Source organism: Linepithema humile, chromosome 5 (assembly GCF_040581485.1).
Source record: "Linepithema humile isolate Giens D197 chromosome 5, Lhum_UNIL_v1.0, whole genome shotgun sequence".
Lineage (NCBI taxonomy): Eukaryota > Metazoa > Arthropoda > Insecta > Hymenoptera > Formicidae > Linepithema > Linepithema humile.
The window spans coordinates 4,438,318-4,457,842 of record NC_090132.1 but is presented as its reverse complement, the minus strand read 5'-3'; the positions used below and the strand labels follow the sequence as shown (position 1 = coordinate 4,457,842).

Genomic DNA, 19,525 nt, shown 5'->3' with positions numbered 1-19,525 from the left:
CACATCACGTATCGTTACCTTAACCGCGACAGGAACGACGGCGACGACGACGACGACGTGGTGATTGCCGCGCGACGACGATGCTAATCGGCACCGACGTACACACGGCACCTGTACGTCTCGTATGCGCCTACGCGGACCCGCAGTCAAACGTCGTACGCGCAACACTTCGCATGGAAACTGCACCACGGCAGCCATCGGCAGCCATTTGCCGCGTATCACGAACTTCCACGATTTCACTCGACTCCTCAGCCATAAACTACAAACACTCAAGTTGATCGTCGCGACATCTCGTAAGAGACAAGACGCAACATTACTCACGGCGCCAAAGTTCAACATACCTAACGTCGGAAACATAGATTTCTATGTTTAAACAATATTATTGTTGCTTTGATATTTTTTCTGGAAAAAAATTAATTAAAGAATTGTTAAAAAATATGTTCAACATTATACATATAACTAATAATCACATAATATTAATAATTATTGTATAATAATTACTGTATGTGACAAATTGAATAAACTTTTCTTATGGCATTAATTAATTGTTATTGTACTTATTTAAAAATCACGAAAGCGGTTATCGCACAGATAACTATTAATAATAAACGTTAACATTTAATAAATATTATTCATGATATATTTCATTAAATGTTTTTATGCACAATTAAATATGTTCTAGTTATTATAGCTGCAAGATAAAATAATCATATAGCAAGCTGATAAATACTTGCGAATAAATCACTTTTAATTATGCTTGATCAGAAAGTCATTGTCAGCAATGTATTTCCTTTGCTGATGATGCGTTCCAGTAAAACTTAATATCGTTAAATCAATCGGAGTCACATTTGTGTCCGTTTCTACTGTTCGTTTTCGTTATGATCACCTCAGGAAAGATTCGCTTTGTTCTAGGAATTAGTGTCTTTTACTTTCTCTTACCTGATGTTTCGTGCTCCTGGAATTTAACATCACTAAACATATGGGATGATGTTCTAATTTGGAGATTTGCTGTGTGGAAAAATCGCGCTTTTCTGGCAATTCCCAGGTAGGTCAATGAATTCCAAAGAACAATCTGCAAACAGAAAAAAGAAAACAATCAATATAAGATATCCTTTAAAGTGTTTTACTGAGTAAATTAAAATTATTATAAAATTAAAATAAATACAATTTAAAATTAAAAACATTTTTTAAATATTTCTTAGGTCGACAGATGAAGAGAAAAAGGCGTACAGGCCAACCTTAGTGGAAGTTCCTTGGCCTGAACTTAATTCTAATTTGCCAATTAGCGTTGCAAATGCAGCAATTGTGCCTTTCTCTAAGAGTGGACCATCAAAGCGCAATTATGAAGCTCTTGTATCTGTAACTGGATTAGACACGGATGCTCGTGGGCGATTATGGGTTCTGGACGCACCCGAAGAATACAATCGCTGGCCTCGGATCGTCATTTATGATTTAAAACGGAACGATCGATTGGTATCTATTAAACTATGTATTGTCTAAGCATGTTTTTAATTTTATAACAATATCTTACGTAAATTACATTAGTTGTCGTTAATTCTGATGATAATAATCTTATTTTTTTAAACGTTCGAAGGTATCGTCCACCGAACTGATTAATGTATCTGCAAAACGTTTAAAATCTCTCGTGATTGATCCGTTTGAAGATCAATGGGGATTTCGTGCATACATTGCGGATGCCGGTGACGAGACAATCATTATTTATAGCCTGGGTAATCTACGTGTTTCTACAGACAAGAGTTACATGGAAATAGGGAACGCCATTATCTTTTTACACATTAATTACGTACGAATTCCAGGACAAGACAAATGGTGGAAACTGAGAATGTTACACGGACCCGAAATTCCTCGCGTGCAAGCCACCGACCTCGCTATTTCTCGGAAAAATTCAATTTTATACATGACAGGGCAAAATACGCATAATCTATTTAGTATAAACTTGGAGAAAGTCAGAACGGATGAAATACCGTGGAAAGAATCTTCTGTGCGTTGAGTCAAATTGCATTTGCAATTTCTTTACAGAAATTTTAAGAAAACTAAAGTACAAACAACGGAAAAATTATATCATCTGTACTTTTAAATATAATCTGTAAAATAATTTTTTTGTAATCGTCTCACATAATATTGTTTCAGGGAATACAGAATATAACAGTGACTTGGCTTGGAAAAAAATTGGGTTTATCCACGGGCCTGTTCTGCGACTTAAAAGACGGACTGCACTATTTTATGACGTCAGAGAAAGCCAGCGTGCGATGGGATACGAAATTTCCTTTAGATGTACATTATTCAACTTAATTATTTAGAAGTCAAATAATTGCGATATGAAATAATAACTTGATTTCTCTTCCAGGCGGAGAGTCATTCGGTCCTGATGCAAAACGATAATGTTCCATGTATAACAGATTACAAAATGGATGCACGGAGAAATGTATGGGGTTTAGTGAATTCAGAATGCTCTGATATAATGAAGAAAAACATTGCGAACAAATCAATACTTAAATTTAGAACAGTAAACATTGTAAAGTACTCATTCATATGATAAGTGCAGTAACTGTATTTCCAATTTTTGCATAACATCTGACTAGAAATTTTTTGAAGAATTATGTTTGTCCTAAGGCATTATATAATTTCTCGTTTGAATTAATATTTCAAATTTATAATTTTACAATAAATAAAGTTAAATCTAAGAATTCTTTATTTTATTTCAAGCATTTTTTAGTGTTAAACCAAGAAATCGTAAAAATTAGTTTAAAAGTAATATTCATCGTCGACAATTATGTAATTTTCAACCTTTGATTTTCTTTCATCCGTAATTCACTTCTGCAGAATCTTGGTTTCACAATTCACAGCTTGAAGTATCTGTCATTAATTGGAATTCATTGTTACTCAATTATTCTTTTTTGCTTACGATCTTTTACGTTTTGCAGTATTTTTCCATTTGTTTACGTTCAAAATACTCTTTAAACTACAATTTTTATATCAATATATATATAAAAAGACAATTTTTTAAAGTAAAAACGTTATTATTCCTTTACCTTTTTAAATTTTATATTAAAATTTTACTAAACAAATTTTGAGAGAGAATGTAATAGTATTGCATTATTGATTTTCTGTCTTAAAAGATTAGTTTCTTGCTATATTTTTAATCGTTAATCAATGGACAAAAATAGATGCCTCCACATTCTAATTCAAGATAGCCTAATTACAAATCGGTTAAAGAGAATCCTCGATAAATAAAATATTCAACGGTTTCGGACACCTTCTATACAAATATCATCAAAAGCAATACGAGTTTACGTATTTTTGTATATAGGTTGCGTAAAGTGGCACCCCAATGTACCTCCATGTATATGCGTTTACATAAGCTGACGTTTATTTGCCGTTTGCATCGTGTTACATAACAACAATTACACGGTGTTACAGTCAACCATGCTAATACAAATTGTAAATCACTTTCTTCGATGAGATATCATACGGTAGGTAAGTAGTCGGAAATTGGATTCTTAAGATTTATGATTGAAAACTGGCGGCTATTTGCCGACGTCGACTTAGGGTATCGACGATACAAGTAATTTTTACACTGGTAAATTCGTCTGGTACGCAATCGTGGCGCAGTAATATGTATTTCGAGAGAGTTCTCTACTAATCAACATGGTTATACTAATTACGACAAAAAAAAAAAACAACATTTATATCAATTGAAATAATATTTACCTGATATGTACGAGAATCAAGGCGCAGAATGCTGCCGATTACATGACTAGATCAGCGACAAAATAGAACTTGATTTTCTATTTTTCTAAACTTAATTAAACATTTTAATTCTTGAAACAACTAATGTTATTAAAACGTCAAAGAATAATTATCCTTTCATCGCGAAAAAGAAACATAATAAGATTGCTTATTTTATTTATATATGTAGGAACTTAAACCAATATAATTTTGCTGAATTCGTTTCGCGATGTAGCAAATATGGAAAAATGTACCTTACGTTAGCTGTCGTATCTCCATTGCCATAAATAAATATAGACGATTGTTTTCATGCGTTTAACGCGCGCGCATCAAAATCTAAACTCTAAATCTATTAATTAAAATTTTGCTTACAAGACTGAATTGTATAATGGATACAACCGCGTAATGGCAGTCGTAAGTCTGAAGAAGCCTGGCCCGTCAAGTAGTTTTTAGTCATCGCAAGAATTGACCAAAGGATGAACAGACACGGAAGCACCCGAACAACTTTGTGTGTTCTGTATATAATCTTGGAAGTTGCTCTCGATTACCCACATGAGTCTCTTGTAACCAGGAACCACTTGAGTTGGCAGTCGGCAATCGTTGCCGTGTTGCACTAAAAGGAAGTTCTCCGGTCTGAAGGACGTCTCGGTGTTCCACATGTAGACATCGGAATCACCTAAAAAAAAAGCAAGCCATGATTTCGTTATACGTTGTGAGCTTAAAAGAGAATTCTAAAAGTTGTGCAAAAGATTAGATTATTTCCTTCATTTTGAGAAACACAAGATTAACTTACAAAATATTAAAAAAATTACAAAACCTAATGTAAATCTCAAACATTTTATCGTAAATTTATTTTTATAATTCTATAAAAAGAAGAATATTATGCGTGAAATATATAAAATATATTATATATAATCTCAATTGTTTTAGTAATTAATATCATTATTCCGTCTACATTAACTGATTATATTACGTTAGATTGAAAAAGACAAACTTACCCTTCTTCCTGAAGAAGATAGCGGAGCCGTTATCAGTTCCGAGGAGAACACTCTTTTCATGCTTCAATCCGATATCTACGACTGACCCCTGGGTGTGACCTTTCCTCAGATTCTCCGCCTTGATCGCGTAGATCTTGTTACTGCCCAAGTAAGTGAAGTACAGCACCGACGTGCCGCAGCTCTTCTTCACCAGCGCGGTGTATAAAACGTCTTTTTGCTCGCTGCCGGCGGCAACGGCATTTGGAAGGACCACTCGGTATCCTTTATCCGCGACGGCGTTGTAAACGATAATAACCTTGGAAGAGGCGTCGGTTACGTATATATACACTTGACCGTCTTCCGCGTAATCGACCGCCAGGTATTGCAGACGGGACGTCGGGTCCACCAGAGGGCTCAAGTCGATCACCTTGACGACCTGCAAGATCGCAGTTAACCTTTTCTTAGCGCGAGTCCTTCGTATGCGATTCGAATTATCTTTTTAACGTCTATAACTATCAATTACTCATACCTTTCCGCTCTTCACGTCAATTCCAACGACTTTTGGAGGACATCTGCGCACTGGTTGCTCCAAAGTATTTACGATACCAACGTCCAATACCCACAGGATGTCCTGATAGTCCAGAACTATGTCCACCGCGCTCTGCAGGGCCTGGCAGTTGCCCTCCTCTTGGATCGCCCAGCAAGGGAACGGTGTCACCTTCGGTGTACAGTCCTTTGTCTTCAGTGACATGACACCGAGGGTGAACGGCACGCCCGGTCTGTACCGCGGCATCGCTATTATGGCATCGTCCTTGTAGACCTGCATCCTCGTGCCAATGACATTTCTGGCGATGTAACGTCCGCTCGTCTGATAGATGTTCCTTGTGCTTTGACACGGCCAGTCCAGGCTGTAGCCCGACAAGGTGAAAGACAGTTCTGGCAGCAACTGCTTGTCGCACAACACCAGCGACAGGCCGTTCGCCAGGATCGCCAGGCACAGAGCGCTCGTCGGGATTCTCATCCTGCGCTCTTTTAACACGGTGCAGTAATATGTTCCGGTGTTCTGATGTCCAAATTCATAAAATAGAAATTTGATTACTATTAGATTACTCTGAAAGAAACGTTCTCCTTTACGTAAATTTTTGAAATTTTTTTAACAGAAAGATAGTTTCTGGAAGTTGGTAAAAATTAAATTACTGCAAATAATTGCATAAGTAAAAGTAACTGAAATGCTGAATGCGCGGCAAAGAGATATGAAAAACTTACAGGTTTTCCCGTGTAATATCAGTTGGACGAAAATCTTTGAATGTGCGAATTATTTATACAGCTTTATACTTATATATACGCGTTGGCGTTATGAACTGACAAAGATTGCTTACATTTTTATCATATACTCCTGCCTCTTACTCAATATTTTGTGACGACTTTCTTCGCTCAAGGTTCGTGAAAAGGAAATACTTAAGACATGTATTTTCAAATACTGTTTGTAAATCATAATAAATTCAGGAAGACATAAAAAGTGAAATTTTTTAGTATTTCATAAAACAGGAAATACAATCAACCAGGAAATTATCTTTCTTACATTATCAATTCATTGTATTTGCGATTTCTATTTCTATTTCACACATAATTTTTTAATACCACGTTTACTTTTTAATTTTTGTCTGAAAATATTTGATTTTGTTACATAATAAAAAATAATATAATAAATAAAATAAAAATTTTTAATTTTGTTTTTACTGTTATTGTTATATTTATAATAAATATATTGTAATTTTCTTGCATCAAAGTAAAATTAAATGGCGTGTATTATCTAAAAAATAATTTAGTAATATTAAATTATTTAATTACCAAAATAATCAATTATTATAAATTTGTTATTATAAATTTATGATATATATACTTCATATTCAGATTAAAAAAACATATCGTTGTAAAACATTAATTAATTCATCATGTGATTTTATATCAAATCATATAAACCGCTTTTTATTAATAATTTTTTATAATTCTTCGTAAATATTTACAAATTAACTGCGCATTGTATGGCACTTCCGGTTCACATTTAACACCGATCGCAATCAACTCTATACGGAACTCTTTGAATAAACGTATTCATATCAAAAACCGTTTGCACATCGTAATTAAATATTTTTCAAACCAAGACATTTCGCAATGAGTCTCCGACATAACAGTATTATAAAACTGGCGCAATAAGGAGAATCTTACAGTTTGCGGTTGGATTCGATCGTCAAAGAGACGCGATTGAGGTGCATATTCGAAACTTGCGAAAAGAATAATAAGAATGCTTTTTGTACGGGCGGTGACGTTCATCGTCGCCGTCGTTTTCGTCGGTGCTAATGACGTACAACTAAAGGAAGAGAGGAACATTCTGTGGACCGGAGGGGCCTTCGAATGGCCTTGCCCGACCACGAAGAGCATGTTTAAGAACAGCGGTCGTTACATCTCGAAGAATGTCCTCGCGACCAGGGCTGCGATCTACAAGGACGACGCTATCCTTGCTTTACCCAGGTACGAAATACATAATATGTAAATTTATAATACATAATTGCTAGAATTATTTCCAATATAAATATATTGGCGCGTGATCTCTTGTTGATCTTTCAATGTAATAAAATTACCGAAGACAAAGCGTATAAGGCAATGTCAACCAAGCTTAAGTAACGTCAATGTTAAGAATTTCTGTGCCAAGTAATTATACATGTAAAGAGACAGACTCGACTATATCTGTAGTTTTAACGCAAGAGATTTTGCTCTAATTGCACCCGAATCCGGGATAAAAGGGCAGTCGCGTTCTTCGACCGGTTTGCTGATTTAGACTTCGCAAGAGAAAAGTGCGCTTGTTGCGAATCATGTTACGTCAGTAGCAGTCGATACACGCATCGGTCGGTCTCAGAAATCGTTAACGAGATACTTGTATGTAAGTCGATCGTTACGCGCGGTTTCCAATGCGGAAAGACGAAGCGCAGCGGTCGATCATTTTAAGAAGCTAACGGTTCTCGCTTTGAACACGGCAATTGAAGTATGCACAATTGTAGGCCTTGTCAAAGGTCTCTGAATGCTCACATTCGTGCGCGTATAATGTTACGACATTACATGGGGTGACCGTATCTGCCTCGAATCGTGAAGGACGCACGGAATTTGCATCCATAAGTAATGTGTAATGAATAGCTGATGCGTGTTTCACTCGGCGATAAAAGCATTAAATAGCGATATCTTCATCATACTTCCTTTCACCGTGCATCTACTAGGCGTAAATCATTAATCTTAACCGTCGACGATCTTATAGAGTTAACGTGCGATATTACTGGATTAATATCAGTGAGCTAAATATCAACAAATCGCGCCTCCATTATTTACATAATGATTAAAGCTGATTAATTGTTGCATGTAAAATAAGATGTAACCTGAATTATTCATAAAAGCATATTGAATAAAATCTTTTCTTTAATTTATTGAATATTGTACATGCCTATGGCATGTAGAATATGCACGCGTTTTTTTATATTAATTGTAAAATAAGAAAAAGTTAATGAGATATATATGAATAATTGAAATTACTATTATCTTATTTTATACGCAATATTTTCTGATTAAAGTATGAGAAATCGATAAAAACAACTAATGTCTACAGAAATAATATCAATTTCTTTGAAAAATTTATTTAGATTGAAGTCTGGTGTGCCAGTGACTTTGGCTAAGGTTAGCCTGAAAGATAAGAACTGTCAAGCTAGTCTCTTGCCCTTCCCTTGCTGGTCGCTTCAAGAGGAAGGAACATGCTCTGCGTTGCAAAACGTTGTCGACATTTATTTGGACCCTGATGACATCCTGTGGTTGTTAGATACGGGAGTCGTTAACTCTCTCGAACAAGCCGAACGCAAATGCCCGCCAAAGGTTGTCGCTCTCAACGTGAAAACCGGCAAGGTGAGATAATCTGTTTCTACTCGCTATGTGTAAAATGAGAAATCGGTTCCTTTCTCGCAGCTTGAATAAAGCTTGAAAAATAAGTGCCAGGCGCGTTCTTTTAATTAAAGATTGAAACGCAGAAAAGCAATTGCTTTGAGAACGTGATTGTTATTTGTTACTCATATGTTTCCATAAAATTTCAGTTTTTAGAAATTTTTTTAAATATTTTGTAGCTTTGATAAAAAATAGAAAGAGAACTTGCTCTATTTATTCGATATGTATAATCCCTTGTTAGTCACATCGTTTGTGCACGCATGCATGTTACTCATCCGTATCGCTTTTTCTTTTTTCTTTCGTAAGCATTATACAACAAGAATGTTAAGCGTCTTTCTACCGTAACAAATTACCGCGAAATATTCAGTTAAAAAGCTATTTTTATTCTTGCATCATATACAAATATATGTATACATTCGTCAAAAAAATTGCAATCAATTCTGTATCAATATTTTGAAAAAAAAAATTAAGTTATTTTTGAAAAGAAAATTATAGAATATAAAAAACCTAAAAAGAAACCTAAGAAGAAGAGAAAGAAAGAACCGAAAAAACCTAAGAATAAATTTGAAAGAAATAAAATCGCAATAATTGGTATACTTTATAAATTTTCTTTTTCCGATTAATCCCTTGAGTGTGCGACGTAAAAGATGATGTAGATCAGTGTGATGCAACGGATATTTCTCTTTTAGGTGGTGAAAACCGTTGATCTGTCTGGCTTAGCAGGCTCTTCGTCGCGATTGCAATACGTCGTAGCGGACTACAATTCGGACGGCCGCGTCTTCATCTACGTGTCGGACGCAGCCGCGAGAGCGATTCTGGTCTACGACGTGACCTCCGGTCGCGGATACCGTGTCGTCCTTCCGCAGGCCGTGACCATAAACAGCAACCGCAGAGACGTGCTCTACCTCGCACTTATGCGCCGCCAGGACGGTAGCACCTGCCTGATCTTCACGTATCTGGGCAGCAGCCGCGTGTTCTCCATCAACACGAACCACCTGCGGAGCGGCAACGCTCAGGGCAAGATACACGATCTCGGGTTGAAACCCAGGCGACTGGTTATCCTGGGCACGGACAACGGCAGCGCGCTCTTCTTCCGATACGAGGGCGACGCCGAGGTCTACAGGTGGGACAGCATGACGCCTTTCGTGGAGGCCAACTTCCAGCCCGTCTACAAGAGCGAGGAGTGCGCCCTGGCCACTCACATCGTGCCCGATTACAAGAGGGGACGAATGCGCGTGCTGGAGAGCAACTTCCCGGATTACATGCAGGGCACCGTCGGCTGCGGCGCCAATCACGCGTTAAACCTTATGTAGAGCGAGACGTTCTCGCTTCGTCGAACGCGAACAGTCAAGGAGGAGTGCTGTTACGAGCGCGCGGGTTAACAGCGACAGGTCTTTCGGCTACTTCATAGTCGGGAACACCGGTACAATTGCAACTCGACGAGTTTACCTTTCCACGCTATGCATGCGGAATTAATGTACCTTATGTCAATCGTCGTATTTCCATTGCCATAAAGATTATAGTTTACGGATCATTTTTTTTTTCTTGCGCGTCTGTAGCGTCGAAATCCGAGCTCGCTTCAAATTATAGCGGCTGCAATGAGCGGCCTTTGCACCGACAACGCAAAAACTCCAACGGTAAGCAAAATGTCAATTGCTGACATTCGACGGATGGAGAAATAAATACTATGAAAATTCAGCGGTTTTTTGACTTCTCCCTTGCGGATGCAAAATGTATTCCTAATTTGCGCTTGATGCGCTTTAAATAAATCTAAATCAAAACTAAAATTATTTGGAGTTTATTTTTTCTAGTTAATTAAATAATTCATCTATTTAACACTTAATTAGATGTCTATATGTCGTATGCCATTCCTCTTTAAATTTATCGAAAATATCAGAATTTTACGCACTTTTTTTCATAAATTGAATATTGTTTTATTTTTGTGGAATTACACAAAATTATAAAGAACTTTGCTCTAAAGAAAAATGGCATTTGCGTGTTTGAAAGCAAAAAAAAATCGAACTGCGCATTATGCGTAAAAAAATTAAATTGTTTCGCGTGTTTTATAACTAGGCCGACATGCAATTCGCCAACGCCATTTCTTCAAACAATGTAATTCTATTTTTTTCTTGTAATGAATGCTCGTTTTCGACATAATTGATACTCGTAGCTTGCCGAGGACAAAGAGTTTGAGTTTTACTACGGCATTTTCCTTTCAAATTCTTATATCCAATTCACTAGCAACTTTTTACAATAAATATCTAATGAGCGTTTAAACTTTCTGCTTTTTATATCTTCTAACACTTGGACATTCTTCATCGGAGGCAATTGGATCAGAGGTAATTGGATACGTTGAACTTTCGATGAAAGCTGATATTCAAGATCAAATTATTTTTCTGGTTTTATGCAATAACCGGAACTTCAAATGTATTTAATTACAAATTGAGTAATGTTTTAATTTTTTAATCACATATCTGAACTCTAATTTAAAAATTTCATTAATTAATGTGAATTGATATTTCCGCATTAATAACAGTGTTCTTTAAATTACAGATCACTTTCATTACAATTGATCAAACTATAATCAACGAATTCACTCAGCGTGATCAATCGTAACATTTACAATTCAATGAACATAAACCGTTAGCATTAATAAGCTCATTTTATTCTGGTATTACACGAAAAGTGTGCTAGATCTTAAAATAGTCGAAATTAGACTTACGATTGGCCAGTCGATGGCGCAAAACGCCTCAGGATAACGAAAAAAAGGTCGACACTATTATACAATTCGATGAAAGAAGGAAAGCTATTCGAATCTTGTTTCTTGTGTCATTTTCCGATCTATTTCGTAAACTCAAGCAAAGTACTTGCAATTAATTTTATTATGATTGGTTAAACTAGTGAAAAATAAAGTCTCCGTTGTAAATGTACTCGTTAATCACATATCTATAAATTGTAATTATATATCTGCAGGTTAATAATACATGCAATTAAATTGGGACTAATACTTATAATTACATGTTACACTCGGTTACACTTCAGCAATTAAGAAAAACGCATGTCTAAAAGTGGATATTGCCAATCTAATATTATTCCACAGGAAATATCATTTAATAAGATGCGAAAGATAATGACATTAAAACAAAAATTATAAAGCTATAAGCGATGTAAAGTAATTATGCAGAAAATTTATATAAAACAAAATATATTCCGCTAAGTAAATTTGTGGATTGTAACAAAAAAAAGTTAAAAATATCGGGATGAGTTTTACTGCGTGTCGTTTCCACTTTACATTAAGCATTTTATAGAGCACATAATGCGGTATTATCACGTCAAATTATTATCTTTATGCAAATATTGTTCATAAATATTTATTCGGTCTTGTCCACGCGAACGCGTTGGAGAATTTACAGATTGTCGATCCGCAAGTCGTCGTTGCAAGTCGATAGTGAACCGTTTCCGTTTCGTCGTGGGAATGGAGGGCAATCGTGATCGCTCCATGGTATTTCCCGTAGTATTTCACGTGCGATATTGAGCAACAGCGAACTATCGTTGCACACTCGGATACACTTGGGATAGACTCGCGGGAATAATTCCATATCTTCCTATCTTATTTCCTTACCATTCCTAATTTCACGCTAAAAATTATATAGTCGCAAGTTAAGAATTATGCATTTAAAGATCATATTAGCCAGCTCTTTGATCAACAGTTGTATTATAATACTATAGGAAGTTTGAACCTCTCAATGCGTATTTTCAAAACAATTTTTATTTGAATAGAGTTTAGCTTACCAAAAATAAAAAATTAAAAAAGGAATTAAAAACATTATAAAATGACATTTTAAAACATTTTAAATTAAAAATTATATTCAACACGAATAGATATCATCATTTTGCGATAATTCAAAAAACCTCTCTGACATTATAGAAGAATTTGTATTACAATTATACTAATTTTCAAAGAATCATATAAATCTATTGCCGCAAAATATACAGTATACAATATCATGATTTAATCACGGACTCAGCGGAATACGAAAGTCGTTAGAGTACAAAGAATAAATGGTATACACACAAGAGTTCTATGTCGCGGAGAGAAAGTGATTTATTGGCCAGAAATTGATAGTCAGAATTCAAATGCAAAGCATACAATGCGAGAGATACATGTAATTTGCGAGAAAAATTTAAATAAAAATATTATCGTAACTTTCTTGTGATTTGTAAGAAAATTTTGCATATCTTAATATTTCTGAAAAATAGGAAAAGATTATTTTCCATTGGAGAAATAAAGAATTTTAAATGGAATTTCGAATGGAATTCGACAATCCCATCATTTTTGAACATTTTATTTCATAAAATGTTTTAATGAAAAGATCTCGTAAAGTAAGATAAGTTTAATTCTTCACATGTGTTTACTTTTGTAGTCAAAATATCCATCAAAATGGGGTGAAATAAATGTGTCAAAAAGAAAAATTGCGAAACAATAATCATAAGTTCAATATCAAGAAAGTTCATTATGTTCTCTGGTCGCACATATGCATCCAAATCAAATTATATATATAATAATGGGTGCGGTCTTTAGTTCCGGGGGACTTTCAATCCAGATCAGTCAAGGACGTATACGTGTAATGGTTATAATTGTATAGTACGAGTACAAGTGCCATTTAATGCTATTTTTTATGATATTTCATAACCATAGTAATTTATGTCAGTAGTAAAAGCATTCACCCTTTGAATGTTTTTTTTCAAGCGCTTTGAAATTTTCGTATATTATATTTATTATTTATTTAAATATTAATTATGCATATTTCAATCAATATAATCTGTATGACAGAAAAAAATATAATATGGCAAAACGTTGCTCTTATTATTTACTTTTTATTCGAGAAAATAGATTCTCTTTTGGCAGTATTTAGAAGCTAGTTAATATTGTAATATTAAAAATTGCTATAAAAAATTCCTCATAACAAGGAATTAAAAGAATTTTTATTGCTTTTCATAGATAATTGCGATAAGAATATTCAGTTACAGAAGTTAGAAAAATGCGAGGGCGTGGATATCGTATAGCCATATCACGAGCCACTTTCTCGTCTTGCAAGAACAGATTAGCACGAAACTGGCTGTTGTTTAAACTCTAAAATTCGAATAGTTCATTGGACGAATGGTGTAGGTGTGTTGCTGGATAAAGTGATCGTGCGTACGAGTAAAAGTACATACACCTCTCGTTACACAATGCATTCAACTTGTGGTGTCCTGTCTCTTAAGGAGCCAAGTTCTAACAAGTCGATGCTAGAAAATTGGATCAGTCGGTGCTCAGACGGTAGGACTTGCGGTACACGCCCGATGTACTTCTCTTTGTGATAGTTAACACTATTAGCACGACTTTATTCAGTTCAATATCTATCGTTACCCCATTCATTTCATGAGAGTATTGTTGAAACAGTGGTGAAGCTTGAATTTGCCGAATTGTAGATTTGAACTTTTAAAATATGAGGTAATAAATATAAAAAATTATAATGTATACAATTTAGAGTTAGCATAAGTGTGATTTTTTAAATAACAATTTTTTTACTTATTTTTCAAATATTTATTTAAGTATCCTAACGCTACGGTAATGTATTTTTGTTACAAAATAAAATAGTTCAATATTTGATCAATAATTAAACAAACTAATATCCACATTTGCTTACAAATAAACTTGGCTCGTTATAATTTTATTCCTTTCATATTTAAAAAAAATAGAAATTTAATAATTTCTCTGCTTTTTGCAAAAAGCTCCAAGAAGTAAATATTTGATACGTAATTTAAATGATTTTCTTATACGCAAAAATTAATTCTTTGATTTTCTTTAGATACGTCGTATTTTTCGTAACGATACTGTGCATCAGGACGGAGGCGCAAAGGCTAGAAACCGTCGCGCAATGGTCACTGCTTGATTTCGCGCTACCATATGACCGTGGTTTTCTCAATCAATATCAACCGGAAAATATAGTGCTGACTGGTGTCACGATAACTTGGGACCGAATCTTTGTCGGCACACCCAGGTTACGCGCAGGTGTACCGGCCACTTTGAGTTTCTTCCCCAGAAAGATACCCTTCGGAAGCAGCCCGCAACTTCAGGCGTATCCTTCGTGGGATTGGCATAATGCCGGAAAAGGAGAAATCAACTGTACCAAGCTAATCTCAGTGTATCGTACCAGATTGGATAAGTGCAACAGATTATGGGTTGTAGATTCCGGTGTCATGACATCGATCGACGATTTTATGGCCGTTTGCCCACCGAAAGTTATAGTCTTTGATTTGAAAACCGACCAAGTAGTTCGTCACGTCATTTTTCCACGTCAGGTGAGCAGTGTTGCGCTGTTGTGTTGTGTTGTGTTGTGATAAAGATTAAAATGTGTGTATGACTGCACGCGTTGTATGACTGTTCGTGTATCACGAACGATTAATTCGTAAATGCAAGCAGAGAATAATGTAAATATATAAAAAATTAAAATATAAAAATATAAAATAAATAGTAAATTAAAAAAAAAGATAATCGTGAATAAAGTTAGATAGTCAGAAAGAAAATAATTTATATAATTTCTAGAAAAAAAAATTTTTAATTGAGTAAAAATATTACTAGATGCTTACATTTTATGTGTATCAATTATGATATTTAAATTTTCCAATGTGCTGTTTATTTTATATAAAAAGATATTAGAGAGAGTAAAAAATCATTATTGAAAGGAGAAGTAGCGAAATTGTTTGTGAACAATCAATATAATCACTTTATTTTACAAGTGTAGAATAATTAAAACCGGTTTTGTTACTTTAATTATAAAAATAAACATAGAATCAGTGATTATTTACTATGTACCTGTTACAATCTGCAAAACAATCTTACGTTTAAGATACTTTCGCATTGAATTATGTAAAAATAATTTTTGAGCAATTATTATTGTGTGGATTTTTTTAGGTGTTGAGACCGAATACTTTGCTAACCAACCTTGTCATCGACGACACCTCGGCGAGAACGTGCGATGATGTATATCTCTACATAACCGATACTCTTGGACCAGGTTATACACTTTTTAATTAAACTCAATAAATATTGTGAAAAAATATCATATTTTTAATATAATTATTTTTTGTTGATTTTCTTTGAAAAATAACAAATGACTAAGTACATTTTTTATGTTTTGTCTTGGCGTTACTAACATATGATTGTATATGAGAAAAATCATTAAGAAACTGGAATATTTATTTTGAATATAAAAATGTGTGTAACACGATTTAGAATCCGAAGAACGAATATAATCTTTTTAAAATAATTCTTTTTCGAAGATTTAAAATCGTTAATATTTCTTTTTAAAAATCTCAAATAAAAATAATTTTCTTTAAAAATTTCCAAAGAGGAATTTCTTCAAGTAGATTTTAAAATAATTGTAATATTTTTTTAGGACTTCTTGTTTTCGATGGTACTAATGATAGAAGTTGGAGATTGCTTCACGCATCCATGTTTCCCCACCCAGATCAAGCAACATACAGAGTGAGTTTAGTATTCCACGTAATTATAATAAAAACAAAAATATGAGAAAGGCAAGCACAGTCACAAACTTTACGAAAATTAACAGTAATCGTACATTCTAACGTGTAAGCTTATATACGCTGCAATAGAGAAGCAGCGTACGCTTTATCTAATTAGGAATCTAATTAGTAAAAAAACTTGTTACATCAATTCAGTGTGATTTTATCTATGTGATATTTCCCGCCTTATAAGGTAGCAAAGAGAAATGACTAGAATTACAAATGAGTTTATCGTTTTATCATTCTTCCGCTATGTTGGAAAAAATTTCTTTTTAATGTATCTAATAATCGTAATAAGGATCATTAATTCCTAAATACTTTTCTTCATTGCATATGATACATTTTTAAAACTAAATGTGTTTTATCAATTATAAATATCGCGTTTAAAATTAAATAAACATTTTTCTAGATCGGAAAAGACACTTTCGAGTTTCTGGACGGCATAGTGGGCATAACATTTTCACCGAGGCTTAGGACCGTTTATTATCAACCTTTAGCGACCGATCGTATCTTCAGCGTGCCTACTTCTGCGTTACAAGCCGGACCACTTCCGCTTGGTGAACAGTTACCTGTGACCTTGGTCGGTAGAAAGTCGAGTCAAGGTCTGGCACTGGCAGTGGATCCTCGAGATGACACTATCTTATTCGCCCCTTTTACCGAGACCGCAGTCGCATCGTGGCAGCCACGAACGAATCGACAAAGGTATAAAATTTTGAATAAGATATTTTTCCGAAATATCACACGCATAAATAACTCTAAAAAATTTGATTCAAATTTTTTATCATAAATTTTTATCAAAATTGGTCTAATGCATATAGACTTCAAAGTTAGTGAGAATTAAAAAATTATTATTATCAACATTTAATATAATTAACAATTTTAGAAATAAATTATAAAAAACATTTTTTTAAATTTTAATCACTAAGTCATACTTTAAAAAAATAATAAAGTGATCGCATTTTGCGTCATACAAATCAGTTTTTTTTTTTCAACGAATGATTGCAAGAAATAAGGGAATGTATCGAATAAATTCTGGGCAAAATAGTGTTAAGTCGTTAGGAATGTCCATAAAAAAAGTGATGCTGCTATGAAATCAGCTCCTTTTACTTTACAGTTTTTATTCATTCTTCTGTTATTCTAAGTATGTTAAAAAACGGGATGTCAAAAACCTAAATATCAATCGAAACATTTTAGATATTCTCATTTTCTCGCGTGTTTAGCGATTTAATAATATATTAATTTATGAAAAATATACATATTAAATCTCTAAAAAATCCCAATTTTATTAATGTCAAACGCATATAAAAGATAAACAATGTCATTCTCTAGTTTTAATGATAGTTTACGTTTATTAGGTTGTGATATGATTGTTTGTTCACGTTTAAATTATAATTATATATGATTTCAATTGCTATCTTTTCTTTCTTTCATTCTTTTTTCAGCATTCTTGCTTATAGTCCAGAGGACTTACAATTTATCGCCGAGATCTTAGTGGCACAATACGACAACAATAATGTGTGGGTGATGTCGTCGAGATTCCACAAGTTTTTCATGAGACAAGTTGATACTCGTCAGATTAACATCCGCATTATGAGAATCCAAACGAACAATCGCGTGCTGGCTCAATCTCTTAATCAACAAATTGATCCGTACTTCCCATTGCAATTCTATAATAATACTCTTGGATTCTAAAGGGAAATATTTACGCAAAAGCATTAAATCAGAAAAATTGTGCCAGCAGACAACATTGATGTTCTTAGAAAGAAATTATCAATAAAGGAAAAAATATCTGCGACATATAAAAATGCTATGTAAAAAGCATTTTTTATTTTAAAAATATCTGCAATAGATTTAGAGTGTATATATACCTATACGTAGTATTTTTTTTAGTATTATCTTAATATTAAATATTTAAAGCAATATATCTCTCGCTATTTTAGCTTCAGTTAATCAAAATACTATTTTTTCAAGAGTTATTTAAGTTTTTTTAAAAAACTAGGTTCAACTCGATATTGCCGAGTTTGCAAATTCTTTTGTACGTAACGACATTTCGTATTCTTTCGCAATTCATTCAGCGCAATATCGAATAATTTACATTTGTAAAAGATATTTTTGTGATTCTTATTAATATTAATTTTGAACACTTTTCCAAAGTATATAAATATGTTTTCCTATAAATTTTTTATCAAAGTTAATTTAATGTACATAATTTATGTAAACATTTATAAATAAATATAAATTGTGTGAGAAATTAAAGATAATATAACAAATAAATGGCTTTATATAAAAAATAATAAAATTAATCTATTAATTCACCCATTACGTTCTTTTTGTTTTCCTATAAACAAACATCGATTTTGTTTTATCAATTCATATACATCTACGTGTATACAATACCTCGTATATTTAATACCGTACAACAAGTTTACCCTATTATCATTTAAATAAGTTATTTTTAGTTATGCGTGATTATATGATTATAAGTTCAGATGACCTAGATTTTGGAAACTTAAATAGGTTATCTATATGTACAGTATATTTCGCATGTAAAATCAAATTCTTTGATTTGTAAAGTTGTAACGATAGATGGTCCGTAAAACTGTCTGGTTTAATTTTATTATTGCTTGAGGCGTTTTTATCTTATTGGAACAATGAGATAAAATATTTAAAAAAAATAAAAAATATATAATTAGTTGCATAAATAAAACATTTCACACCAACGCGCGATAATTTTTTTAACATAGATTACTAATTAATTCTTAAACGTCAAACTTTAATATTATTTTATGATTGATTTTATATTGATATTTTATATAAAAAATTTTAACATTTAAATATTGATCAAATTTTTGCTAATATTTCTAGCTAAAGAACTTGCATCTATAGTTAAATCAATTTTCATTTTTTTAATACATTATACATTTAAAATTATTTATATTCGTATACTCATACATTATTTCCACTTGCGTCATGTTATTCCGAGTTACAATCATTCTTATATCGATCTTATCGAGCAATGGGATAATTGCTATTAGAATGGCTATTATTCTTTTATAATAATGAATAAGTGGGATGCAAACCGTCTGACGCATAAAACATATGTACGTTATTGTTATATAGTTTATTATACAATAATTGTACGTATGTCCCCTATAAACTTTCCTATTGATTTCAAAAAACACTGACAAGTCATATCATTGGGAAAAACATTCATGCAAAATAGTAGTATTCATTATTTGAATGACATC

The 19,525-nt window shown here is 33.4% G+C and overlaps 4 protein-coding genes across 7 annotated transcripts in view; 3 read left to right on the top strand and 1 right to left on the bottom strand.

Moving 5' to 3' along the window:
• Window positions 1-878: 878 nt before the first annotated feature.
• LOC105675423 (uncharacterized) lies at window positions 879-3,281 on the top strand. Of its 2 annotated transcripts, none has more exons than XM_067355778.1 (6): window positions 879-1,045; window positions 1,203-1,473; window positions 1,595-1,730; window positions 1,818-2,002; window positions 2,161-2,295; window positions 2,369-3,281. In XM_067355778.1, exons 1-6 carry the CDS (start codon window positions 879-881, stop codon window positions 2,555-2,557), a joined length of 1,083 nt encoding a protein of 360 aa, XP_067211879.1. In that variant the 3' UTR covers window positions 2,558-3,281. The 2 variants fall into 2 exon arrangements, with proteins under 2 accessions (XP_067211879.1, XP_012227996.1); XM_012372573.2 differs by having other exon boundaries at window positions 2,152-2,295.
• The window catches only part of yellow-g (L-dopachrome tautomerase yellow-g), a 49,413-nt gene continuing 30,827 nt past the window's right edge, over window positions 940-19,525 (bottom strand). Inside the window, exons 1-5 of one of the 3 annotated variants that reach the window (XR_010890381.1) lie at window positions 5,994-6,094; window positions 5,257-5,790; window positions 4,749-5,163; window positions 4,123-4,426; window positions 940-1,072 (exon numbers count right to left, since the gene is read on the bottom strand). Coding sequence is in view for 2 of the 3 variants with exons in the window: in XM_012372571.2 (XP_012227994.1) it covers window positions 4,200-4,426; window positions 4,749-5,163; window positions 5,257-5,748 (1,134 nt within the window). In the remaining variant the exon portion in view is untranslated. Of the gene's footprint in view, window positions 1,073-3,369; window positions 4,427-4,748; window positions 5,164-5,256; window positions 5,791-5,993; window positions 6,095-19,525 lie in introns of those variants that run through there. The other 2 variants (XM_012372571.2, XM_012372572.2) reach the window with 2 other exon arrangements.
• yellow-g2 (L-dopachrome tautomerase yellow-g2) lies at window positions 7,018-10,070 on the top strand. The gene is made up of 3 exons (XM_012372289.2): window positions 7,018-7,259; window positions 8,417-8,672; window positions 9,398-10,070. Exons 1-3 carry the CDS (start codon window positions 7,033-7,035, stop codon window positions 10,019-10,021), a joined length of 1,107 nt encoding a protein of 368 aa, XP_012227712.2. The 5' UTR covers window positions 7,018-7,032; the 3' UTR covers window positions 10,022-10,070.
• On the top strand, window positions 14,198-19,391 carry yellow-e (L-dopachrome tautomerase yellow-e). Its single transcript, XM_012372288.2, has 6 exons — window positions 14,198-14,202; window positions 14,561-15,053; window positions 15,667-15,769; window positions 16,151-16,239; window positions 16,687-16,979; window positions 17,720-19,391. The coding sequence occupies exons 1-6, from the start codon at window positions 14,198-14,200 to the stop codon at window positions 17,967-17,969; spliced, it is 1,233 nt and encodes a 410-aa protein (XP_012227711.1). The 3' UTR covers window positions 17,970-19,391.